Below are 26,305 nucleotides of genomic sequence, written 5' to 3'. Positions count from 1 at the left end.
CAGATCTCTTTTGGGATTTAAGCGCTTTCCTACACCAGAGAACATAAGTGCTGAGGTTTATGAGCAAGTAGCTGCAGTTGCAAACTTGTAGTTCACATTGAGAGAAGGCTGCCAAAAATTCTATGATTGAGTTATGGAGGAGCAGAGACCTTGAGTGGCAACTTAGTTAGCTGACGAAGATACTGTCCAGAAGCTAGTGTAGTGTTCAGTAATGCCTATGGATTTCATTAGGGCAATCAAAGTTCAGGACTATTATTAAATAATTAACAATACAAGCATTCAAATGTGGAAAGGGTAACATGTGCCAACTTGATAAATATGGAATACGGAACCACAGACACGCACACTTGAGGCAGACTCACAAAAAAAACGGCATAAGAGTTAAAACTACTGCAAATTTCCCGATATTACACAAACAAGTGTACGAACTGTAAGGTCCGTACCAAGTCTTGAGAAATGAGTTCCAGCCAATGGAAACAAATAGGGATATTTGGAATTTGAAAATAAATAGAAAAAGCACCATAGAGAAACATTTAGCTCACTAGGCCACATAAGGTTTGTTGAAACAAAGTTAAATGGGCTAAAGACTCTAAAGGTGAAGTGAACCTACTTGAGAGATAGTACTCTCTGTATAAAGGATGATGAAAAAAAAACATGATGAAGATTAAAGTAATTTGCAGCTTTATGGATGACAATCCTAACAAGAATGGCACTGAATAATAGTGTTAAGTTATACATTTCACTCACTAGTCTTTTACTTGTCATACATAATTGTAATGGAATACTTGGTGAAGTCTTGGAATATGTTTAGTACAACAGAGTAAAGTTAATTGTAGATTTCAAAGTGGTACACAATATTTTTGTTTGTTCTGTCTCTCTCTCTATTTATACTCTGTTTTTATACTATGCTATATTAAAACATTGGTATCATTTACATGTAGAGGACTGTCATATACATCTATGTTGATAACAAATGCATGACGTACTCTTAAAAAAAAGAAATGCCTGAGATTTACAAAAACGTAGTTCTGTGAACAGAGAAGGTTTTTACTGAACTTAAGGGTGATTATCACAGTAGAAATAAACTAAAATAAATTATAAAAAATGAATGACAACACCATGAAATAGTGGATACGATATGACCATATGATATAGAAGGAACCATCAAAATATCTAGTTGGTAGACACATTATTTCTTTTGAAACGTATTTTGCAAGAAAACTAGAGCTGGAAACCCAACTTCTGTACGACACATCACACTCATTTGTTATTATTTGTTGGTTTCCATTGGAAAATTTAAAAAAACCTTGTCAAACCGTCTTAGCTACTGAATTAACTATACAGGGTTTTCAAAAGATTCAGGGTAGTTTGAGGCTCAGCACCAGAGGAAACTGCTCACTTTTCCCTGTGTTGCAAACAAATCCAATCTGTTTGTTGGGGAAAATCTAAAAAGAAATCCTTCCAACGGAGGAGCAACACAACATTAACACCTACAAGAGAGATTATCTGACGCTGCTTTTCTTTCACTTGCACAAATTAAAAGCTATCATAAAGACTAAAAACGGAGTGTGTGTGTATGTGGGGTCGTCTTGTGGTTTGGTTTTATATTCAGACAAACAGTCTTGTGTGTGTCACCGCATCAGCACAAACCCCACGTCCACTTCATGTGCCGGGGCCACCTCTGGTGATGTCATGCCTGGAGCCTCCGGCAAGTTGACCTTCTGTAGATGCAGCTGCAGGAAACCCTTTGTTGGTGTGCATGTGTGCGTGTGAGGGGGGGCTGTACGTGTGTGTGTGTGTGTGTGTGTGTGTGTGTGTGTGTGTGTGTGTGTGTGTGTGTGTGTGTGTGTGTGTGTGTGTGTGTGTGCTCAGTGTGTGGCCCATCCACGCAGGACCTTCTGCTGTCTTGAAATCTGATTGCATTGTTTGTAATTAAATTAAGCAGAATTGAATTTTAGCTCTTAGATAATGTACATCTCTCATCTCTGTTACACACATATGGACACACTGTGAAATACCTTCCCTGCACACACTTTATAGGATGCCGTCCATCACTGAATCAACAGAAAGAGAGGCCGACCTTTGACCCTTGGAGAGGTCAGGTCTCATGGGTTGCATGGCATCGATTCCAGTTATTTGCAGAGGAAGACATGTGGCATCTGGCTGGAACAAAGATGGTCTCTCTCTGCACTTCAACGTGAGACCATCTCACACAAGATGTTTTTTCTTATCACTCATGCATGAGATCATGATAAATCACAAATGTTTCTGAAGTAGGAGCAGGATGAAGGGAGATCAGAAACACAACCTCTGATTAGATCTATTTGTGAAGAGATATTTTTTCATAGAGGGATTGGTTTCGAGGAAAACACACAACAAAGGTCTTGTACAAAGTCATGTCTACATATTTTACAAAAATGCAATGTTTTAACTAAAATTAAAAGTGATTTCAGGTCTGAATGTTGCTACTTTAAAAAAAAAAAAACTTAGACCCTAGCTGCTTGTATGTGGCGAATTTAGGCTTAACAGCCACCAGGAGGCGCTGTAGCAGTGAGTAAATAGCAAGACAGAGGAGTGGAAGTTAGTGTCAAGAAAAAGAGGTGGTGGTTCATCAAAAGCTGGATGCAAACATTCAGACAAAAACAAGAAGATGTAATTTCTTGATGGAAACTATACAGAAAGATGAAGCTTTCACGTAAAATATTATTGATCTGGCTGTCAAAGAAGCAAATACAAATGATCCACATCATTGTTTTAAAAAATATATATTTTACTGACAAGAAGATGGCGATAACTTCAAAAATACATTTGGATTTTTTTTTCTTAACATAATTAAAAATTTAAGTAGAAAAAAAAGAATCATTTATTTATATTTGAAAACAAATTATCATTGCCTTCGGTACGGCAACCCTTGTATATAGTGAATTAAAAAAATATTCCATATATTAAAAATAAATCTTTCATTATCAATGAAATGAATGGTGAGACGTTGGAGACGGCAGCGTAAAGAACTGAATGCAAAAAGACGACAAAAGCTTGCAGAGGTAACAAAAGATTACCGTAACTTTTTTTTTTCATCTAGCTGCTTTACTGCTGTCTTACATCAAATATTTGGGGGAAATCTTTATTGAATAAAAAAGGTTTAAAAAACATTCTGTGTACAATCTTTATATGTAACAATGTGGACATATGTTATTGACAGGTGCATTATAGATATATGTACTTTTTATTTTACATGTTTTTGGCTTTGCTTATATTCTAGGGTTTTAAAATCGGGAAAGTTAGATTGATATTTTTGTCGCAATTATTTTTTGCAATAACTTTTTGTATTATATTTCTCCTTTGGTTAAATAGATAGATTGATATGCAGCAATACTTTTCTATATTCTTTTTTTTCTTCATTAGTCTTTTTGAACTTGATGGTGAATCAATCGTTTTTCTTTGCATAGACACCACTTGGATGTTTTGAAGAACTTTAGCATTAGCATTAGCTTATTTCTATAAACAAAGCAGAGTTGCTCGTTGAAAGTATTGGGCAGATAACTTTTTAGATTCAATTTGTTTCTTCGCTGGCCTGGGGTCGTAATAAAGGAAGACAAAAACAGTTTCAGAAGGTTGTAGGACTATATACAGTATATATATATAAAATGCTGTAGCTGGTTAGCTGCAGCGCCAATGCTAACTTGGCCGAGTGTCTCAATAGAACTCAAGAAAGTCGACAATAAAAGGAATGATGTTGTTTTCTCTTTTGACAGCTTTACACTCTTTCACTGCAGCGTTCTGCCAGATGTCCATCACATCACTTCCCACCACACACACTTTCCTTAACTGCACACACTCATTGCTACACACACAAACAATCAGGTACACACACACACACAAGCACCACTCCGGAGAAAAATTGTGTCAGTGTGAGAAGTATCCATCAAATTGACATAGTCATACTTGAATAACACACCATGCACACACCTACTGACATACACACACATGCACGAGCGCACCCACACACACACACACACACACACACACACACACACCCTTGTTTCTGTTATGCATTCAAGTAGACACATAATCACTCCCACCTCCATCAAATACAGAAGACACACACACTGACCCACACTTTACTTGAGACACACACACACACACACACACACACACAAGGGGAGACAGCTAGTGTGAGGATGAGTGATGGCTGATGTTTGTGTCTATCCATTACAGCAGTCAAGCTGCCGACAGGTGAGCAGGCTGATACATGAGCGCTGCTTTATCTGCTCTCGCCGACTCCCCTCACTGTTTCATTCAGCAGCCCGCGGCGTTAACACACCCCCACCTCAGCGACCCGCACACCTACACACACGCACGCACACAAGTGCTTCACTTTCACCTGCTCGAAAAAAATATATCGATCCATCACAACTAATATATTGAAATAGTATCACAGTTCAAACTTTTCAGCAACATATGAAACGATATATTGAATAATTAGTTAAATAGTTCTTGGGTTGCAGAAAAAAAAAATTGTAGTAGTTGTTTAGTTAATATGTTGTTTAAAGATAGCGTCCTCTGCCTTTTGCCCTGTGTAGCTGGGAAATTCTCTGCTGGGCTATAGATTTATGACAGTGACAGGAAATTAATAAAGTCAGAGTATCTATTCTATTATAACATATTTGCTACACAGACGACTTTCAACGATTATATCATCACTCCTTGTTTAGTTTTCTTTACCTTTTATGTATTTTAACAAGGTTTTAATGTGATTTTATATTTTATATATATATATATATATAAAGATATAAATATATAAATGCACATTCAAATAATTCTTATACTATTATTACTACTTCAAATACACACAGAATCTGATACAGATTTCCCCCGAAAATTATTGATTAATTATCTGTCGTGGTTCTTCTCCTTTGATTTATTTAGTTTTCACTTCTGACTCCGCCCCCGGCTCAGGTTCCTCCATCATCGCCACACATTCTGCGCCTGTTATTCTGAGAACTGACTTTTCTGAAACATGTTTTTACTGTCGAACTGATTTTCTGTTCTTTAACCCTCAGACTTGCCAACTTGCAGACCTGTGAGATCTTTTTTTGAGGTCCTATGTTTTTTTGATGGTAAAGGTAAAGCGAGCGACTCCATTTTTGTCAGATTTTCAACAAATCAAATGTTATATAACATAGATTATATAATTACAATGTAAAAGGTAGAAAACAATACGTACAATAAGACAAGAGTTGCCTAAATTAACAGTGAAACCACACCAAAAATATTCAAAATGTACTCGTTAAATTTGGATCATAGACGTAAAGTGTCACCAGTAATTGATCTCTGGCTGTGCGTTGCCCTGACCTTTAGGTGAAGTTCCCATGTTTATTCAGAACACGACCCAATGTCTGTTTGTATTTGAGTCATGAAATAATCAACAATAGAATCTGCAGAAGTGTCAGGAAGAGCTACACACACACACACACACACACACACACACCCATACACACACACAGTCACACACACACAAAGGTCTGGGCAGTGTCAGGTTTTGGCGCAAAGGCAGCTTTTTTAGGTTAATGGATGACGGTGTCATCCACGGAGCCCTGGCTAACATCAACCACTGTACAGCGAACCCCGCTTGTGTTTGTGTGTGTCTGCGTGTGTGCGTCCATCCATCATACCTGACCACCACTGATTGCTGACAGGAAGTGCCCAAAGACCTCCTGTTTCCTGATTGGCCGCTCCCCGCGGGCTCCCGGCGTGCACCGAGGTTAAACGGTGGGACACTGAGTCAGAACGAGTTGAGATGAAACAGCTACATGGCAACAACGTTTGGTTGCCATGGTGATGCCTGGCTCGCTTTGAGCGCAGTACCACCGAATTCCACAAAGAGGCGCTATAAACATGCGAATGCTGTCATTCCTGAATTGTTTTTTATAAACTCCAGTACATCATTTTGAGCTTTGGGAAACAAGTTTTCCCTTAATATTTACCTTGAATAATTGGGTACATCATTTATACTCAAATTAGGTTTTGAAAATATTTTTTCCCTTACAAATATTTACCTGCACTAAATTCGTTTTTAGCTTTTTTTGAAACCTTAGTTTTATTTTGTTCATATCGTTCAAATATATAATTTTTCTTTAATAACTTCAGATAATCTTACTAAGATTGAATCTTAATTTGTACCAATTGTTAAGAGTTTCTATAACTCAAGTGCAAGGTTGAAGGGGAAACGTGTGTTTTTCTTGGTTTTGCTTTACTTTATTCAGCCTTTTCAGTACTTTCTCTACCACATGTTTTGTGCTGATAAATACTAGAAATTGTAAAAAAAAAAAAAAAAATTAAGTGCAGCTGGATAACCACAAGAATTCTGAGTAGAGTCGCACCGACAACTCCCCAATAAATAGTAAGATGGTATAACCATTATTATTTAAAATTAAAGTTATTTAGTACATCCTTTGCTTAGTCTCCTCCCTCTCAGACCAATGTTCTGTCATGAGTCACGCTTACTGTAAAATTGTAAATAAATGGTTGTTTAAAAAGTGTTATATTTCATTTCAAACCTGTTCAATCTTGATTCAAAAAATAATAAAATCCAAGCCTTCTTTTGGTCCAGTGCAAAATCTTTGAAAGATTTTTAAATATGTTTATGAAATATGGCATGAAAATATTCCTCAAAAAGTATTTCAAGGAGATATTGAAAAACTAGTCACAACAAAGGTAGGTTATTTACAAATAGCCTATTGTGGCTGTAATCAAGGATTTTTTTTTAAATATATTTATTAAATACTGTATGAAGATATTCCCTAAAAATAATAAAAGGGAAAAAAAGGTTTTGTTTTGTTTAGCCTTTTTTTTTTAAAGTACAATCCTCTTCAAACCCCTGTGGAGTCTTGATGCTGTCAGGGATTTTCTCCCGGACAATCGGAAAAAGATCAGAGTCTCAGTGTAAGAATAACAAACAGAGTCAGAATCCAGTTTTTACCACCAGCAAGGAGCATGCATACTAACTTCTGGTATACTAAGAGAAGTATGCGATTTGAGACAGAGCACTAGTTCCTGTTTTTGTCTCTTCTTCTACTCTCAATTTCTGATCTTTGATGTTGTGTTTGCTGTGCTGCCCCCTGCTGGTTTTCCCTTTGCTTACTTCTTAATTGACTATTGCTCTGACTCAATTAGTGTAATTATTCAATTAAATCAATTACATTTATCTAATTAGATCATTATTCATGTTTATTTTGTTTTCTTAATTTTTCGATTAATACATTTAAATTACATCTTATTATTTTAACAATTAGTTATAACTTTACTATTGTTTTATTATTAGTAATATTTTTCTTTCATTGATATATATATAGTTTTTCTTTTAAATACTGAATTTGTTATTTCAATTCATTTTTATTATTTTTCCATTCATTTATTTTATTTTATTTTTATTATTATTATTCATTTTACATTTGTTTTTCATTTTCCTGTCTTTTTTTTTGTATTACTATGATTTTTATTATTTTTTCATTTCATTTTATTTTTATTTATTTATTTTTCTTTCTTTCTCTTCTACTCGTGGTAGTGGATCAATCATTTTAGGGTTTCTCCCGCATGATGGTGGTGCCATGTTGTCCAAAAAACTATGCAATTATTTTCTACAGCATGTTTGCAATGAAGAAAAACGTTGTCTCACTGCTTGGGAATAAACTTAAAAGAAGCAATCTAAAGTCTGCTTTGGAAGATGCAGCTAAGTGGAAGGCTCTGGAAGTGGAAGCTATATGCTGCAGCCGGTTATGGTGCAATCATGATAAAAGGTACTTCTGTGGAAGGTGACAAGTCAAAGCCCCCTGACAGGGAAGAAAATAAGGCCAAAGTTACGGTGGTTCCTGTTGCTCCACTCATTAATTTCTGTAGACCCTCTGCAATGGCTGCTCAAAATCCTGACCCCTATGAAGAAGCTAAAGCTGCATTATCAAACCCCTGTTTCACAGATTTTTATACAGATTTAATACATCAGAGACAATGGTAAAACAATGTCCCCAGATAAACAATCAGATGATATCTGATATTCAAGTTCCACTTGTCACCATTGTTTCTGGGATGCTTGATTTGCTTAGCACTAATGACAGAAACTGAAACCTGAGAAAGTAGTTGAAAGCCGAACCCAAGACGCAAAGTTGACTAAGAAAGTGCCAAATCATGATCCGACAAGAAATATAATTGCCCAAATGTCAGCTTCAAATACCTGTAGTACTTCCGCAGGTAAGGCTGAGCAAGCCTCAAGGGATAAATCCATTGCTGACCAGCTATGTGAGTTAATCCCTCCTGTTGCATTTAGTTCGCGTCACATGACTGCACCTGATAATTCTCCAACTGCAAAGTCGGAAGCATGTGACTTTGTTGATGGTGATCCTGAAAATGAAGATTTTCTGGCGCAGGTAGTTACTCAACCTCCTAGAGGTGCAAAGTCTAAGACTCAGCCGAAACTTGAATATATCTTACGATCACTAAAAGAGTATGCAAGGAACCCTTCCCGTGGTACTCCTCAAATGCCTATGGTTCCTTTTCCTAACATTCCTACACAAGCCATATACCTTCCTTACACTCGTAAGGATTTGCAGTCGATGGTGGAGAATATGCCTTCACTCTCTCAGGGAGGTGCACCTTGGATTCGTAGTATTGAACATGTGGGCGACAAACAGTAAGTAAGTAAGTAAGTTATTTTTATTTGTATAGCGCTTTTCTAGACCAGGGTCACAAAGCGCTTAAACAATCAAAACAATATTCAATAAAGTAGATACTTTAAAGGGCAAGATAGTACTTGTAGTACTTCCGCAGGTAAAGCTGAGCAAGCCTCGAGGGATAAATCCATTGCTGACCACCTACGTGAGTTAAGCCCTCCTGTTGCATTTAGTTAGCAATGTATGAGAGATTATGTATGAGAGTGTATGAGAGATTTCCGCATCATCACTTCCAGGGCTGCTGGCGCAACGACTGAAGCTAATATTGAACAGGAAGCAAATACTCAAGACGTCGATCCTGACGATCCTTTCGAGTATCACCGCGTGGCTCTGTATAATGCTATCAGACGGTTATCGGACAGTTTCCTGTCTGCTACACTTCTGGACAACTTTCTGATCTGCCACCAAAGCCAATGGAGGAACCTTGAGAGTACATAAATTGGTGTCTCCAGGTGTGGCAAGACTTAACTGGAGCTGATCCTCGCCATGATCAGTCCACCCAAATAGTGTTCCGCATGAATATGATAAACTATCTGCCTGAGTCTGTCAAGAAGGGTCTTGTGGTGAACCTTAATAGTAAACCTTATGATGACTGGGTTACTTACGTCATTAATTTTTTGAGAATCCACAATAAAGAGGAAGCTAGTACAAATAACTCTTATTATGACATCCAGACGCAGCTAGACAGAACTTAAAAACATAAGAGAAGACTCTAAAAAGAAACATATGGCTCAGACTTCTGTTCCTTTCTCTGCCCCGGAAAATGCTTTTGAGGGCCCTATCATGGCTCCACAGTGGCGATTTGCTTGAGTGTGTGTGCGTGGCAGAGGAAGAGGACAAGGTATAGAGACAAACGAAGCATACCAAACGACCAAGGTTGTTCTCGAGCACTGGGCGAATGATTGTCCTCACTATTAATCAACCAACAATGGATTCAACAACTACCAGAGACGTGGTGGTCCACCCAGGCCGAGGGGTGGTTTTGGCGGTCATGTGGCTCCAAATCAATATCAGATGCCACAATAGGGAAGCCCGAGACGCTGCTCTGAGGTGTTAGCTCTTAAAGAACCACTCATAGAGCTCACTGTTGGAGGACAGACTATGATTATACCGGTGCAAGATACACCACACACATTCACACCTCTGGCGCTGTGAGAGACGGCTGCCTCTCCAGTAGCTCCCGGTCCCTAACTCTTTCTTTACCCTTTTTATTTAGTTTATCTCTACTTTTTTACTTTTTTTTTTACTTTTCCCACTAAGGGATAGCGTGCCTTATATATCCTATGGATACTTTTAATTTTGGAACTCAACAAGAAGCCATTCCCCTCGTGTACACTCGAGGAGAACTACTGAAGCTGAGGACAAAGGGACGATTCGGGATACAACACACTATTCCCACTGAACTCAGGAAGAGACCTCGGGGCTGCAAAGCTGGGGCAAAGCTAAAAGCAGAGACAGCGGAGAAACGGAGGCGCTACAAGCCATCAATTCCATCCGTCATCATGGGAAATGTGAACTCGCTGATGAACAAGATCGACGAGTTGTACGCTTTGAACAACCAGCAGACCTACCGTGAGTGCAGCTTTAGCCATGACTCTTCACGGAGTCATGGCTAAACCACCTCGTTCCGGATGCTAACGTGGACCTGCCGGGATTCAATGTTGTGAGAGCCAACAGAGACACGGAAGCGAGCGGAAAAAGTAAGTGAGGGGGGCTCATCATGTATGTGAACAATCGTTGGTGTAACCCTGGACATATCTCTGTGAAGAAAGTCTCATGTTGCCGTAATCTCGAGCTGCTAGCTGTTAGCCTGCGGCCATATTATCTGCCGAGGGAAATCAGTCACGTAATCACACTTTGTGTCTACATTCCCCCAAACGCTGACGCAGCCACTGCCTGTGAGAAAATCCACTCCATCACATCCAGGCTTCAGACACAGCACCCTGATGCACTCATGATCATTTCTGGGGACTTTAATCATGTAACTTTGGACAGTACATTGGCTGTGTTTAATCAAGTTGTTGATTGTCCCACACGGAACAACAGGACAATAGATCTCCTGTATGTTAATGTTAAAGACGCATACAGAGCGACTCCCCTCCCCCCACTAGGGAAGTCTGATCACAACTTGGTTCACCTACAGCCTTTGTACACCCCCCTGGTCCAAAAGTTGCCTGCTACAACGCGATCCATCAGGAGGTGGTCCCCAGAGATGGAGAATGCCCTGAAAGACTGTTTTGACACCACGGTTTGGGATGTGCTGCTGGACCCGCATGGAGAGGATATAGAGGGGATGACACACTGCCTGACGGATTACCTGAACTTCTGCACTGACGTGGTCACACCTGTCAGGACTGTTCGCTGCTACCCTAATAACAAGCCCTGGGTTACGCGAGAAGTCAAGGCTGTTCTCAACAAGAAGAAAGTTGCCTTCAGGAGCAGAGACAAGGAGGCCATGAAGGCTGCACAGCAGGAGGTAAAACTCTGTGTGAGGGAAGCTAAGGACACCTACAGGAGGAAGTTGGAAGAAAAGCTGAGGGAGAACAACATGAGGGACGTCTGGGAAGGTGTGAGGACCATCACTGGTCTTAACACAAAGACCAAAGCCACAGGGGGGACTACTGAGAGGGCTAATGAACTTAACACCTTCTTCAACCGCTTTGATCAGTCCCTGCCCCCCACGCCCTCATCCCCACGGCAGCCACATCTCCTTCTTCCCTCAACCGACTCCCCCCAGACACCTCATCACCCCACCTTGTCTCCCCTATTCCCAAACAATCCCCGCCTCACATCACCACAGACCAGGTCAGAGGACAGCTGAGGTAAATCCGACCCAGGAAAGCAGCAGGCCCAGACAAGGTGTGTCCAAGGGTACTGAACACATGTGCTACTGAACTGGGTGTACCAATCCAACGCGTCTTCAACCTTAGCCTGAAGCTAAGGAGAGTGCCCACCATTTGGAAGACATCATGCATCGTCCCAGTTCCGAAAAAGAACCGGCCCAACGAACTAAATGACTTCCGACCAGTGGCACTCACTTCACATCTGATGAAGACTATGGAGCGGCTCTTTCTCAAACTCCTCAGACCCCAGGTACAACATGCCCAGGAGAACCTTCAGTTTGCCTACCAGCCAGGTGTTAGTGTCGAGGATGCCATCCTCTACATGTTACACCGAGCCCACTCCCACCTGGACAATGGAAGCGGCACAGTGAGGATTATTTTCCTGGACTTCTCTAGTGCCTTTAATACCATCCGGCCAACCTTACTACGGGACAAACTGGGCGGGATGGGAGTGGACCCCTTTCTGGTAGACTGGATCTCTGACTACCTCACTGGCAGGCCCCAGTACGTCAGGCTAAAGAACACCACGTCTGACACGGTGGTCAGCAGCACGGGAGCCCCCCAAGGCACAGTGTTGGCTCCTGTTCTCTTCACCCTGTACACCTCAGACTTCTGCTACAACTCGGAGCTATGCTACATACAGAAGTATGCAGATGACACAGCCATCGTTGGGTGCATCAGGGACGACAGAGAGGAGGAGTATAGGAGACTGGTGGATGACTTCGCTGCATGGAGCCACACAAACCACCTACAGCTTAACACCTCAAAGACAAAGGAGCTGGTCATTGACTTTAGGAGGTCCAGACCAAGGTCGCGACCAGTTGTCTTAGACGGAGCTGAGGTGGAGGCAGTGGAGTCCTACAAGTACCTTGGCCTATGGTTGGACAATAAATTGGACTGGACAACACACACCAACCACCAGTACAAAAAGACCCAGAGCAGGATGTATTTCCTAAGGAGACTGCAGTCCTTCAACATCTGCAGCAAACTACTGCGGATGTTTTATCAATCTGTAGTCTCCAGCATCCTCTTTTACACCGTGGTATGCTGGGGGGGCAGCATATCCAAGTCATCCAGACTGGACAAACTCATCAGGCGGGCAGGCTCTGTGGTCGGCAATAAACTGGACTCTCTGGTGTCGGTGGCAGAGAAGAGGACACTGGACAAACTGATGGACATCATGGATGACACCAGCCACCCTCTGCACACTGTCATCACCAACCAGAGGAGCCAGTTCACTCAGAGACTGCTGCTCCCCAAGTGTAGGACCAATAGACTGAGAAACTCCTTTGTCTTTCACGCCATCAGACTGTACAACTCCTCACTTGGGAGGAGGAGGTTGCTTGGGGCTGGAGTCGGAGGGGAAGGAGTCTGACACTTCCACCTCTACAGTGGATTAACAACACTCTACACTTTCATTTGCAATAACGTAAAGTCAAGTAAATTTTATTTTATTTATATTTCTATTTTGTTTATACTGTTGTTATATTCAGTTACTGTTTTGTTATTTAATGCTATCGTCCTCTTCTGTGTGCTTTTTGGTTTTTCTCTATTCCTTCTGTGCTACTGGAAAACAGAAATTTCCCTGAGAGTGTCATCTCAAAGGGATCAATAAAGTGCAGTCTAAGTCTAAGTCTAAGTCTAAGTAAATATGAATTTCCTATCTCTGGCAACACCACCTCAGTTGTTGGCATCTCTGGGACACCACAGGTCCTCCATTTCAGCATACCTCTCCCTTGTGAACTATTGGGGATCAAGTTTACCCATTCACTATTGATTTCTTCTCAATGTCCAGTTGGCCTGCTGGGAAGAGACATTTTATCACTCACTGGCACATCTTTGGCTTTCACACCCTCTGGAACTTTGGTCCAGTTCCCAAATGGTGAAACCTACAATTGCAGCAATTATTCTGAGCTGTACAAGCATGAACTCAGCCTTGCCCAACTCTCCACCGAAAATGAACTATTGCCTGCACCAGAGAGGGAGGCCGCTGTGTACTGGTTCAACGTGATTGAACCCCCTGATGGTTTTTCTGAAACTTGAAAAGACTTTTGAGACCTGGAAAAAGTGCGGGAGGTGCATTATGTCTGAAAATGGTACAACAAAGACTTGAAAACAGTGGAAGACTTCTTTGGCATCAAACATACTTTTGGTTCTGTGTATCATCCTGATTCGCAAGGTCTGGTTGAGAGAGCGAATGGGACACTAAAGCGGATGTTGGCAAAACAGTGTGTGGGAACTAAACTGAAGTGGCTTGATGCATTTCCATTAGCACTGATGGCAACGAGATCTTGCCCTAACGATACTTTAGGTCTCTCCCCTCATGACCGGACTGTTGATGCCTGGACATAGCACATCGGGGCCGTTTAGAGAACCGGACGGTTCCCTTGAAGACATTAGAGTTGATCTTTCAGAATATATCTCTGCCTTGAATAAGATAGTGCAAGTTCTCACTCACCAGGTGCGGGACATCCTTCAGAGGGACCTGGAGAAAGGAGATCTACAGCTGAAGCCAGGGGATTGGATCTCGCAGAAACACTTTAGAGTTCACTGGAGGCTTCCAAAGTGGAAGGATCCGTTTGTGTTGGAAGCCAAAACTCATTCCTCATTAAGGTTTTGAAGAGGGGAAAGCCCTCCAATTGGATACATCTCAGCCACTGTGCAAAAGCTGAGTATCCCAAAAGAGCTTGTGGGTTAAATTTTGGCGCACAGATGTAACTGAAAGAATCCGTTAATTTTTCAAAATAAAAGATTTCTCATACTTGGATAATGTAAAAATGTAAAACGGAAATTATTAATTATTTCTTGTGAAGCCCGGTACCAATTGATCCACGCACCGGTCCGCGGCCCGGTGGTTGGGGACCACTGATATAGATGATCCGGCTGGATTTTTTTGTATGCCTTCTTTGATGATGACTGAGAATCCCCAAAACTGCTACGCTCTAGATTTATTGTATGGCGTTGTGTCTGACACAGTACTATTCCTCCAATTTTTACTCCCATTAATAATTAATAATGATTACACATGTCTCAATAGGGTGGGATGGATGAACGAGACAATACGTAATTATGGTTGGTTAACTGATAATTGGTGCCCTACTAAGATTATTGTTAAAACTTGGAAAAATGCTACATCTTTGCCAGTCAGTAGAGCTGACTTGTTCTGGTATTGCGGAGGTCGTACCCTTCACAACATACTTAAGAAGAAATGGGAAGGGCAGTGCGCTCTTGTAAGATTAATGCTGCCGGTAACTATGATTGGCCCCGAACTATCCTCTGATTTGTCTATTGATTGGAACCATTTAGATCCCTAAATAACTACTTGAACATAAGACCAAGAAGCGCAACTTTTGATTTAGATTTCGATCTTTCAGAAGGAGGTATCACTTACTATGACGCTATTGGGGTACCTAGGGGGGTGCCTGAAGAGTACAAAATGGCTAAAGAGATACTGGCAGGATTTGAGTCTATTTTTGTTTAGGTCATTGTAAATAAGAATATCAACAGAATCATTTTTCTCCATTTTAATATTCAGATGTTGCAGAATCTTACCCGGAATGCAATTCAAGGTTTAACTGATGAGCTTTACTAGAATTCTCGTGACTTATCAATATCGGCTTGCTTTAGACATGTTACTGGCTAATAAAGGGGGTGTGCGTTACATGTCTGGTGATTCTTGTTGCACGGTTCTGCCAAACAACAACGCTGAAGGGGGCTCTTTCCAGATTGCGTTGAATGGGTAAAAATTATTGGCGGAGAAAACAGCTTGTGAATCAGGTACAAGCAATCCTGTGTCTGACTATCTGTCCCATCTATTTGGTAAATGGAAGGGGGTAATTATGTCTGTAGGTACTACCCTACTGATTGTCTTTGGAGTCCTAGCACTAGGTGGCTGCTGTGTCATTCCATTACTGAGAAGAATTATTGAAAAATGTATTGTTTCTGCTTTGTCCAGAGAATGCGATTCATCCCTTTCCTATGTTGCAGGACAAGCTCAATGATGCACTGTTGACGAGGGAGTACGTCAACAACACCTCACATGAAGGGCCCACATCCAAGTCGCCGAAAACGGGGCTGCTGCTTCCTTTTTACCTCGCTAAAGAGGTTTTACAAAGAAGTGGATACTGGCTCTATATCAATATATATTCTAATAACATCTTTACTTCAATATAGGCTTATTAGATTTTAGTTAGTTAGTGTAAACAAGTTTGTTTTGATTATTTGGCATTCAATTAATTCAGTTTTAATGCATATTTGGAATAATTTTTTGGGGGGGATTGAAATGCTCAAAATGTACAACTGCATTGATTAAATGAATCTGTGTTTACTCTGTTGCTTTCTCACCATATGTAATCTTTGTGTGGCACTATACGGATGATAGTTTAGCATGTTTAGTTTGTGATCAGTTTCACGATTATTATTTTGTAATCAGACTTGTCTTTGTTTTATTGAATCATTATTTCATGATGCAATCAGGGGAAATGTAAGGAAATGACTTAACTTTACTGTAATCAATCTAGATTTAACACACATTTCAAATAGTCACTTGATTCACTGATAATCTTTAATATTTAATTCATATTAAATAATCATTGCATTGCATCCATTAACTGCGAAAACAAAGGCCCAGGTCAGATAAAGCCTTTCACACACTGAGAAAGATTAAACAATCCCAGATTCCCAGCAAGTCTGTGGGAACCTGTTTGAGAACTCACACTGAAAGACACAACAGGCCAGCAAGTCGCTGGGAACAGATTCTCTCCAGAAGACAACAAATTTGGGTGAATTTCCACGACGGCCACGTGCGGCGGCCATCTTAGAAGACAAGTGTTTACAGTTACTGACCAATCCTTCATGTACAATTGACTAGAGGCGTTAACATGAATATCCCATCAGTATGTGTGAATGGCTGTCAAAGCGCTTTGTGACCCTGGTCTAGAAAGGCGCTATATAAATAGAGATTATTATTATTATTATTATTATTCATACTATAAAAGATCCACCATTTTGTGAGATCTTTGCATTCTGCCATTTGAAGACGTCTGCGATAGATCTCTCTGCTTCCTAGCGCCCATGATCATGTAAGTTCTTGTCTCTGACTTTTGCATAATTCACTAAACGAGCATTATTTCCCCTAAACTCAGTACTTTCTTGTTCACCACCACGTACGAGACCGGGGAGGGGTCGGTGTTCCTCGGAACAGAAAACCCCTTAACAATACAATATAAAAATGGAACGAATTAAATAAAAAAATAAAAAAGTACATTAAAGTGGGCATGTCTACATTAAATAATTGATTTAAATCAGAAAGGTAGAATGAGTTATTGAAACGTGAATATTGAAACGACTCGTACACGTCACCACGTCGACGAAAGTGTACGTTCTGCGCATGTGCGAGGGGTGGGCCCACTGCCAAGCGCCGCAGAACCCAGTTGGATGGGGAGAGGCTGAAGCAACCAAGGAAAGAGAAGGAAAAGTAAGTAAACTTCATACAATGTCATGCTCCGAGTTTTATAAATCGTCGATATTTACGGTAAATTGTTTTATATTTTATTGCTAGATTCTCAGTGTTCACGTCAGGTTTGGTATCGTTAAGCCAGTGCTCAGAAGAATCTCAAATGTTCTGCAGGTTGTGTGAATATTATTTTGTTTTATTTTAGTGATTAGTAAAAAATATTTTTTGTGGGTTAAAGAAACGTCAACAGAACGTTTACATGATACTTACATTCTACCTGTCTGTAGTTCGGATCATAAACACCTCAGTAATTATTTAGTTTTCATTTAGATTTTTTTCCCCGATTTAAATCAATTATTAAATTTACATAAGCGAATTATTTCGGAACTCGAATGTTTGTATTGCATTTTACATTTGTGCGTTATTATTAGTTAAACAGCTTCAGCCAATCAGCGGCTTCGTCAAATGTAGCGCTACCGTTGGTCTCAGAGTCACGTGTGTCGTCAGACCAGGAAATGAAAGAACGGAAAGTGATTATGTTGACGAAGATCGTATTTTTGTCAATATAAATGTTTTATGTGTGGTAAAAAGTATAATTTAAACGTTCTGTTGACGTTTCTTTAACCCATAAAAAATATTTTAAAGAGACGTTCTCAAATAGAGCGCGTGACGTCATCACATCAACGTGACGAGTTCTTCGCCACGTGGACCCGGTGTGTCACGTGATGTCAACAAACGAAACCGACATTTAATGGGGAAAACACCATGGGAGGTGTTCAAAGCCCAGTTTGAAATGCTTGCTCACGCAGCTGAGCACAGTATATATTGAACACGGAGCACTTCAGCTTGCCTTGTGTCTGACGGAGGATTCTGCTTCATGTCTGCTGCTGCTGAGTCATGAGGAAAGAGAAAGTAAGTATTTATTTATAGATTATTTTCCAGACCAGGGTCACAAAGCGCTTAAACAATTGTAACCGAGCGGTCCCAAATGATGTAAAACGCAGAGTTCTTGATGCCAGTCCTCCAAACAGTCTTTATTCTCTCTCCTTACTTTCCTCTCTCCAGCGTGCTCGCAGGCACCTCTCCACACGTGTCTCTACTCAATAACACCCCCACGTCCCAGACACGCCCCCGACACAAATATGCCCCAACACTTTTCTGGAAGACTGTTACATATGTCCCCCCCTCACAGAAGAAACGTCCCCGTTTCACCAATTGAACATATAAAAAAAAAATATATATATATATATATATACATATACACACATACATATATACAGTATATATATACAACTTCGTCAAACAAAGTGATGAAACATTAAATCGAACAGTACAAATTTTTACAAATAACACATGCAAACAATTAGAACATCGAATAATCCCTTAGATATGTAGGTGGATGAACAACTCGTCCTCTTCGGGATCTAACTTGACTCACATTTGGGGAACTTTGTGACTGATTGGCCACCCCCGTTTCCTGCTCAAAACTGTCCTCAGCAGATCCATCTGTCTCTAGCGAGACAGTAGCCGGATGTCCAGCAGCATGTAACGGAAGAGTATAAGGCTTCAGTCGATTGTGGTGAACAACCTGAGACCCCTCCCTAATGTCATACGGGTCCCCAATGCGGTAGACCATACCCGGAACCCCCCCAGCATTCAAAACCTCCATCACCTTATACGGTCCTTTCCAATTAGGGGCTAATTTGGTGCGACTCTCAGTCGGATTGTTAAGCCACACCAGCGAACCTACCCCGTAGGGCCTAAACTGTGATCCCTCATTGTGATAAAGCTGTTGTCTTTCGTGGGCCTCTGCCGCAGCCATCCTGGCACAACTGAATGCCTTCGTCAAACGACCTGTAAGAGATGAGGCATAATCAGATATCGAGCTGAAAGTCTTTGTATTCTGCAAGGATGGCGGCAACAACAGATCCACTGGAACTCTGGCCTCACGCCCGTGCATCAGAAAATATGGGGAAAAACGAGTGGTTGAATGAACTGAGGTGTTATATGCAAAGGCCACTTGTTTGACATACATATCCCATTCACCGCCGCAGGCCAACAGAATCTTTGCTAGTTGGTCAATCAGTGTACGGTTATGCCGTTCCACCATACCGTCTGATTTTGGATTGTACGCCGTGGTGCGGGTCTTCTTCACCCCCGACCACCGACATAAGTTCTGTATGATCTCCGACTCAAACTGACGACCTTGATCGCTATGCAAAACCTCTGGGACACCGTGCACAAGAACAAAGTCCTCAAATAAACACTGTGCTACTGTGCAAGCTGTCTGATCCGGCAGTGAATACAAAGACACATACTTCGTAAAGTAGTCCTCCACCACTAAAATGTACCGACTGCCCCGAGTAGTCACCGGTAACTCCAAAATGTCAGTTGCCACTCTCTGCAAAGGTCTCATGACCTCAGAGCCACCCATCGGAGCTTTATGTTTGGGTGTTGGACACCTGCGAGTTTGACAAGGTTCACACTGCTCACACCACAGCCTTATGTCTCGCAGCATGAAGGGCCAATAAAAGGATTGCCTGGCTTTTTCCCATACCCGCTCAGCTGAAAAATGGGCGGCCATTGGACCCCCATGCAAATGTTGCAGGAGTTCGGGTACCAATTTTGCAGGGAGCACAACTTGGGTCCTCGATTCCCCAGTGTGCATCACCCGTATTGTGCGACACAGCAGCCCATCCTTCATCAGAAGCCTACTGAACTCAGCCCACAGCTTTCTTAGAGAAAGTGATGACCCCCGCAAAAATGGTCGCGGTGGTCGAGGCCTTCCTTTATCTAACCACTCAATTACAGTACTGATGTCCGAGTCTTCTTCCTGCCTTAATATCATCTCCATGTCACTTTGAAGGGGGTCGCTAACATCTTGCCTTTGCCCATCTGCCGGTGAGACTGCACGCACCTCTGCACTTGCTCCACTCTCGGACCCCGGGCGACGCGACAATGCATCTGCATTCTTATGCCGCGAGCCCTCTTTGTGAACCATAGTCCAGTCATACGGGTCCAACTCCAACACCCATCGACTCCGGCGCCCTGTTGGGTCGTTATCCAAAGACATGTGCCGCAGGCCCAACAAAGGACGATGGTCAGTGATAATGGTGAAGGACGAGAAACCCACATAATGTTTAAACTCCCGAACAGCCCACACTACTGCCCATAACTCACGATCGAACGTTGACCAGCGTTTCTGGGTGGCTGTAAGAGCCTGACTAGCATATGCAACAACCCTCTCTAGTCCCTTACTGTCTTGCGCCAATACTGCCCCAACTGCGTTCTTAGAAGCGTCCGTGTAAATCTTAAATGGCTGTTCAAAATTTGGGAGTGTCATGACAGGAGAAGAAGTCAAGACCTGTTTCAAATATGAGAAAGCTGCATCGCATTCCGGAGTCCACTCAAAGCAAACATTCTTTCCAGTCAAATAATGAAGTGGGGCAGCATGCCGGGAAAAATTCCTAACAAAGCGCCTGTAATACGAGCAAAGGCCCACAAAAGCACGCACTTCAGATGGGGTTTGGGGTGTGGGCCAATCCCTCACTTTATTGATGTTCTGGGGGTCAGGTTGTAGACCCTGTCTGGACACCGTATGACCCAAGAATACGACCTGATCGCAAGCAAAATTACACTTCTGCGGATTCAATCGAAGGCCTGCTTCTTGAATTCTAGACAACACTTGCTTCAAATGTGTCATGTGTTCCTCGAAGGTCCGACTGTAAATCAAAATATCGTCTAAATAGACCATACAGATGTGCCAAGGAAGGCCACGTAGTATCAACTCCATCATACGTTGAAAAGTGGCTGGGGAGTTAGACAACCCCATGGGCATTACGCGCCATTGATAAAGGCCTCTTCCTGTGGTAAACGCTGTCTTTTCACGATCCTCCTCAGCCATTTCAACCTGCCAATATCCATCCGAAAAATCCAGTGTGGTGAACCAGCACGACCCTGCTAGAGAATCTAAACTGTCATCCACCCGGGGAAGTGGATGCGAATCTTTCACTGTGACGGAGTTGAGCCGCCGGTAATCAACACAAAACCGCCACTTGCCGCCCTTCTTTTTGACTAGTACCACAGGAGAAGCCCAGGGGCTTGAGCTTTCCTCAATCAGACCATCAGTCAACAGTTGAGTTACCTGGCGCTCGATCTCTGCCCGTTTTCCTGGGCAGGTTCTATAAGCCCGCTGATTTACTGGTGGAGAGTCTGTCCTGATGTGATGCTGTATTAAGGAACATTTACCCCGTGTACTCACATTCCCTGAAAATATGTCTGGAAACTGAGAGAGTAAAGTCGATAGTTGACTCCTACGAGCTGGAGTCAGGGCTGAATCATCGAGGTTGAGAGGGATTCTGTTCACCTCCTGCTGACCGGCGACTGAACAGATTTCAGGGGTCATTACTTCATTACACCCAACCGCATAGAATTCGCCCAAATGGAATCCGACTTTTAGCTCAATTGCCTCCGCTGTAGGATTCAGAACTCGAGCCATAGTAACCCCCTTTCTGACCATGTTAACTGTATGGGCTACTACCACTCCCATTCTTTCAGGACAATTGGGCTCTATGTAACCTTCAAACTCCTCAACAAATGACTCTCCCCTGGTGGACAAACATTTACTGGAACAAAAGCTTCACTCCAGGGTGGAATCGTACTCATATTGGCCACCGATACGTTGCAGCATTCAGGAACCATATCAGCAGTCTTCAAAAGCGGCACCAGAATGTCCCATAGTTGTAATATGCCTTTATCCAAGTCCAGCAAAGCATTGTTCTTGGTCAGGAAATCCAGCCCAAGCAGGACCTGTTGTGTGGAGCCACGAAGGACATGGAAAGTATGTCTCAACGACACTGCACCAAAGCGAACGGTGGCATCAATTGTCCCTAAAACATCCAAAGTTTGTCCATTCACTGCCCTCGTGTCAATAATGTTCCTTTTTAAGGGTCGATTCCGTAGAGCAGGAACCGACATACGGAAATCTTCACTCAACAGTGACACAGTAGCTCCTGAATCAATCAAGATGGATACCTCGGTGCCTTCCATGATACCTCGAACGTAGGAAGTAAATCCATCATCTTCCGCAGGAACTTTGCGGGGAGCTGTTGGACGTGGGCCCTCCGTCTCCATCGCTGATGTCTGGGCCCCGACACCAGCTACCACTCGTTTCCCTGTACCTCGGGGGTTGGCTCCGTTCTCTGGACCTGAAAGGACACACTCCTTCTTCTTGCTTCCGGCTCGGTTCTCGCTCTCCATGCCGGGCTGGGGCTTCTCCTTCCCATGTGTCTTCCTTCTGATGCCGGTCCATGGGAGCCCCATGAGGCCTGGTCTTGCCCCGCGTTACGGTGTGCTCCTGGAGAACGTGCCTTGTCGGGTGAACGCCCTCGCCATCCAGCCTGGAAAAACCGGGAAGCACAGCCTCTCTCTCCACAGCGACATCCACACCGTCCATCCCTCTCGTACCGTCTCTGGTCTTGGTTGTCCTCACGAACTGCCTTCAACCTCTGGTTTTCTGCACATATATCCTTCATCTCCATCTTCATACCATACATTTCCTCAGTCAGCCGCTCCACCGCCTTTTGAAGATATGGAGAAGGGGATACGGAATGAACCGCAGGACTCAAGTTGGCAAACATGGCGTTCTTGTCTGGCATGGAGTCTCGTTGGAGGGCCGCACGGGCATTCTCACACCGCTCAGCAATAATGAGGGCCTCGTCCAAGTCGGTCGCACCTTGTTCCAGGCATTTGGCTTTTAAACCAGGTTCCAACCCGGCTAGAAACCTCCGGAACTTTTCTTCACGGTGTGCGGTTTCTCCGTAGTCAGGGAAGGCCTCCATCACGAGCCGGCTCACGTCCGCAGCATATACCTCCAAACTCTCGCCTGGAGCCCTCACCCGTGCGGCTAGATTAGTCTTGAATCGCTCCATAAATTGTCGTTGACCAAACGCGGAGGCAAGTCTTTCTTTAACCGCCTCATAGTCTTGTTTTATTGTCCAAGGTAAACTGTCCCATAATAAAAATGCTGCATGGCTGAGGCGAGTTGGCAGAATTCTTACAAGTTCGCTCTGAGATTCATGCCTACCCGTGGCTGCCTCCACTGCAACTTCCAATCGTCTGCTCCAGCTTAAAAAACTTTGCCCTCCATCGCCGGAAAAGGGTGGCGGTAAATCCACTTTAAAACCGTTACCGTTCGGTGTGCTCGTCTTGAAGGGATCCTCGTGATTCCACATGTCTCAAGTCTCGGTCGCGATATCCCACCGCTGCCACCAATGTAACCGAGCGGTCCCAAATGATGTAAAACGCAGAGTTCTTGATGCCAGTCCTCCAAACAGTCTTTATTCTCTCTCCTTACTTTCCTCTCTCCAGCGTGCTCGCAGGCACCTCTCCACACGTGTCTCTACTCAATAACACCCCCACGTCCCAGACACGCCCCCGACACAAATATGCCCCAACACTTTTCTGGAAGACTGTTACACAATCAATATAATATTCAACAAAGTATTTACTTTAAAGGTCAATATAACACCATGTGCGAACGCCTGGGGATACAAAAAAAACCTCTTACTACGCCCCTGCACCCCCAGAGTGATGGCCTTGTGGAAAGGTTCAACAGGACTCAGGCTCAGCATCTGGCCATTCTTTCTGCGGAGCATCAGCGTGACTGGGATGTGCACCTACCTCTCGTCCTCTTAGCCTACCGTTCTGCTGTACAGGATTCCACAGCTTGCACACCGGCACTGCTGATGCTGGGTCGAGAGCTGAGGACATCGGCAGAACTGGCTTTCGGGGTGCCACCAGAAACACCAGTTGCAGCAACCGGTCCTGACTACGCCCGGAAACTACAGGACCGTATGGAGACAGCTCATGCGTTTGCAAGGAACCAGTTGGAGGCGGGAATACGCAAGAAGAGAAACTATGACCTGACCACTAAAGGGAGACATTTCTGTTCTGACGAGCTTGTGTGGGTTTTCAGTCCCAGAAAAAAGAAGGGTCGTTGCCCCAAATTGGACTGTCACTGGGTTGGTCCTTGCAGAGTCTTAGAGAGGGTGGGGCAGGTGGTTTATCGAGTGGTTTAACGATCAGTGGCACTACCTGCTGCTCCGGATATGGGGCCCCAGAGTGGACCAACACAAGCATCACTTCTCTGATCAGTGAAGATGTTTTATAATCGTTTTGTTTTTTTCAGTTCTCTTCTATGACGGGGATGAACGCACTCGAATGTCACCCTTACACATACTTGAAGCCAGACGAAGAAAAATGTTGTCCCAAGTGCTTCCCAGGTAAGATCTAGTCTTCAGGTCAGAAAACAAAGATGTAACTGGCGAACGTCTTAATGTAAACTGTCGCTCAAACTTGTGATTCATTTATCTTAACAGGACACAGAATCGTAACGTATTGCTCAGAATTACATCGTACAGTGTGTGATATCTGTGATGATGGAACCTACATGACCAAATTCAACGGAGAGAAACATTGCAACAAGTGTCTCGTCTGTACTGAAGGTAAAGTTTGTTCTTCACCAGATATAGGCTTCTTTGAACGCGTTTATTCGGGTGTCCATGAACGTCAATCTCTCTCTTAGTAGGTCGACAAACACACCCGACAAAGTATCAATGATTTCTCCTATAATCATTTAAACAAGTTTTATGAATGAGTCAATGAGGATGGATTTAGAAAAATAAAATCTGCACGTCTAGACTGCATCACGTCACTGCTACTGTGGACTGAATAGACAGAAATCCTGCTCTGATTCAAAATAAGAGGAATGGATCAAGAAACTTCATGTATGGTTGTTTTTTTTTATAACATATATAATATATATATCAGATCCAGAGAAGTTTGGCATTAAAGGCTCTTGTTCAAGTCGAAGCTACTTATCACAACTCACCGATTCTGTAATGTCCGTCAATAGTTCTCCGATCCAGATTTTTTTGTCACAAGTCGATCACAGCAGGAGACCCAAATGCGGAAGTGTCAATAATCCTCGGAGGAATCGTTCAGAATAAAAGTCTTTTAATAATCCCAACGGTCGGAAAGGACTGGAACAAAAAACAGAACAGGCGCTCGGGACGGAGACAGGGCAAGGCTGGAGATCGGGGTCTCGAACAGCAACTAAAAACAAAAGGACAAAAAGACTCACATGAGTAACTTAAAGAGCTGACAACGTCAGGGGTTTCCAAGGGATTGATCATTCAGTTTAAAAAACGCGGAGCGAGATCAGAGATGCCAACCTGGTCAGGAAACTGAATACTCTGGCGAGTTCTTCCGGGTAGAGATGCTCCTTATCAGTAGGAAGAACCCGCCACACAATCATCCCCAGCCGCGCACCTGCCAGCAAAACAAAACACAGGCACGTACCAAACGGAAACACAACTTCAAAATAAAACAGGAAGGACATAAACATGACATTTTTGTCAATTCGACATGCCTCCTGTGAAGATTTGTGACATTTAATTTCCCATGTGATCAACAGAAAATGGACTTCGAGAGATACTATACTGTACAAACCGAGAAAACACTGAGTGTGGACCAGTGGAGGGGTTTTTCTGTGTCGAAGGGCCAGTGGACAAATGTATGGCAGCACAGTGACACTCCAGATGTGAACCAGGAGAGTATATTTACAGAGCAGGTGTGTTTCAGATCAAACTTCTGGAATGTGTGTCTTAATTCAATGACTTGTAGATACATTTGAGATTCATTTTTCTTTGACTGATCTCAACACACTGATGACGATGTTCTTCACAGGGACGTCCTCCACAGACATCGATTGTAGAACCTGCAGTGAAGGAACATTTTCAAATGGAACTTCCACCTCCTGTGAGAGTCACAAACGGTAAGTGAAGCTTCACAAATGTTTGGTCAAATGTTTTTCATCTCAACTGTCTTTGTAGCTGTTCAAGGGTTCTACAAAGAGGCACTACTACCTCAGATTCAGTATGTGGAGAAGGTTTGACACCAGGAGAGAAGGCTGGGATTGTTGCTGGGACGGTTGTTGTGATGGTTGCAGCAATCAAAGGCTTTTCCATCTACTTCTGTGTGACGATACATTGAAAAATAATGTTGTTACACTGATTCAAATTCATCTGGAGAATTTTCTTTTGACTCATATTTCTTCTTAACAGAAAAAAAGGGGAGAATCTGACTTGAAGGAACCAAGTGAATTCATTGAGGACAAGGTTTGGAATTTTAAATGTTCAAATATGTACTGTTGTGTTTACATTTCATTGACTTATCATGCAATATAACATGTTCATCTTTTGCATGACCTCCCTCCTTGC

At 42.7% G+C, this 26,305-nt stretch overlaps 1 protein-coding gene across 3 annotated transcripts; it reads left to right on the top strand.

The window, feature by feature from the left end:
- Positions 1-16,990: 16,990 nt before the first annotated feature.
- LOC148065271 (uncharacterized) lies at positions 16,991-26,070 on the top strand. 3 transcript variants are annotated; one of them, XR_015713431.1, is made up of 6 exons: positions 16,991-17,045; positions 24,214-24,307; positions 24,404-24,529; positions 25,501-25,656; positions 25,773-25,860; positions 25,919-26,070. XR_015713431.1 is itself a non-coding variant. In XM_087809681.1 (6 exons), the coding sequence occupies exons 1-2, from the start codon at positions 17,922-17,924 to the stop codon at positions 24,101-24,103; spliced, it is 507 nt and encodes a 168-aa protein (XP_087665807.1). In that variant the 5' UTR covers positions 17,518-17,921; the 3' UTR covers positions 24,104-24,307; positions 24,404-24,529; positions 25,501-25,656; positions 25,773-25,860; positions 25,919-26,070. The 3 variants fall into 3 exon arrangements, 1 of the variants encoding a protein (XP_087665807.1); XR_015713430.1 differs by lacking the exon at positions 16,991-17,045 and adding an exon at positions 17,518-17,936; XM_087809681.1 differs by lacking the exon at positions 16,991-17,045 and adding an exon at positions 17,518-17,936 and having other exon boundaries at positions 23,612-24,307.
- Positions 26,071-26,305: the final 235 nt, after the last annotated feature.

Source organism: Callionymus lyra, chromosome 15 (genome assembly GCF_982586985.1).
Source record: "Callionymus lyra chromosome 15, fCalLyr1.hap1.1, whole genome shotgun sequence".
NCBI classification, from domain to species: domain Eukaryota; kingdom Metazoa; phylum Chordata; class Actinopteri; order Syngnathiformes; family Callionymidae; genus Callionymus; species Callionymus lyra.
This window is presented reverse-complemented; position numbering and strand designations above follow the sequence as displayed.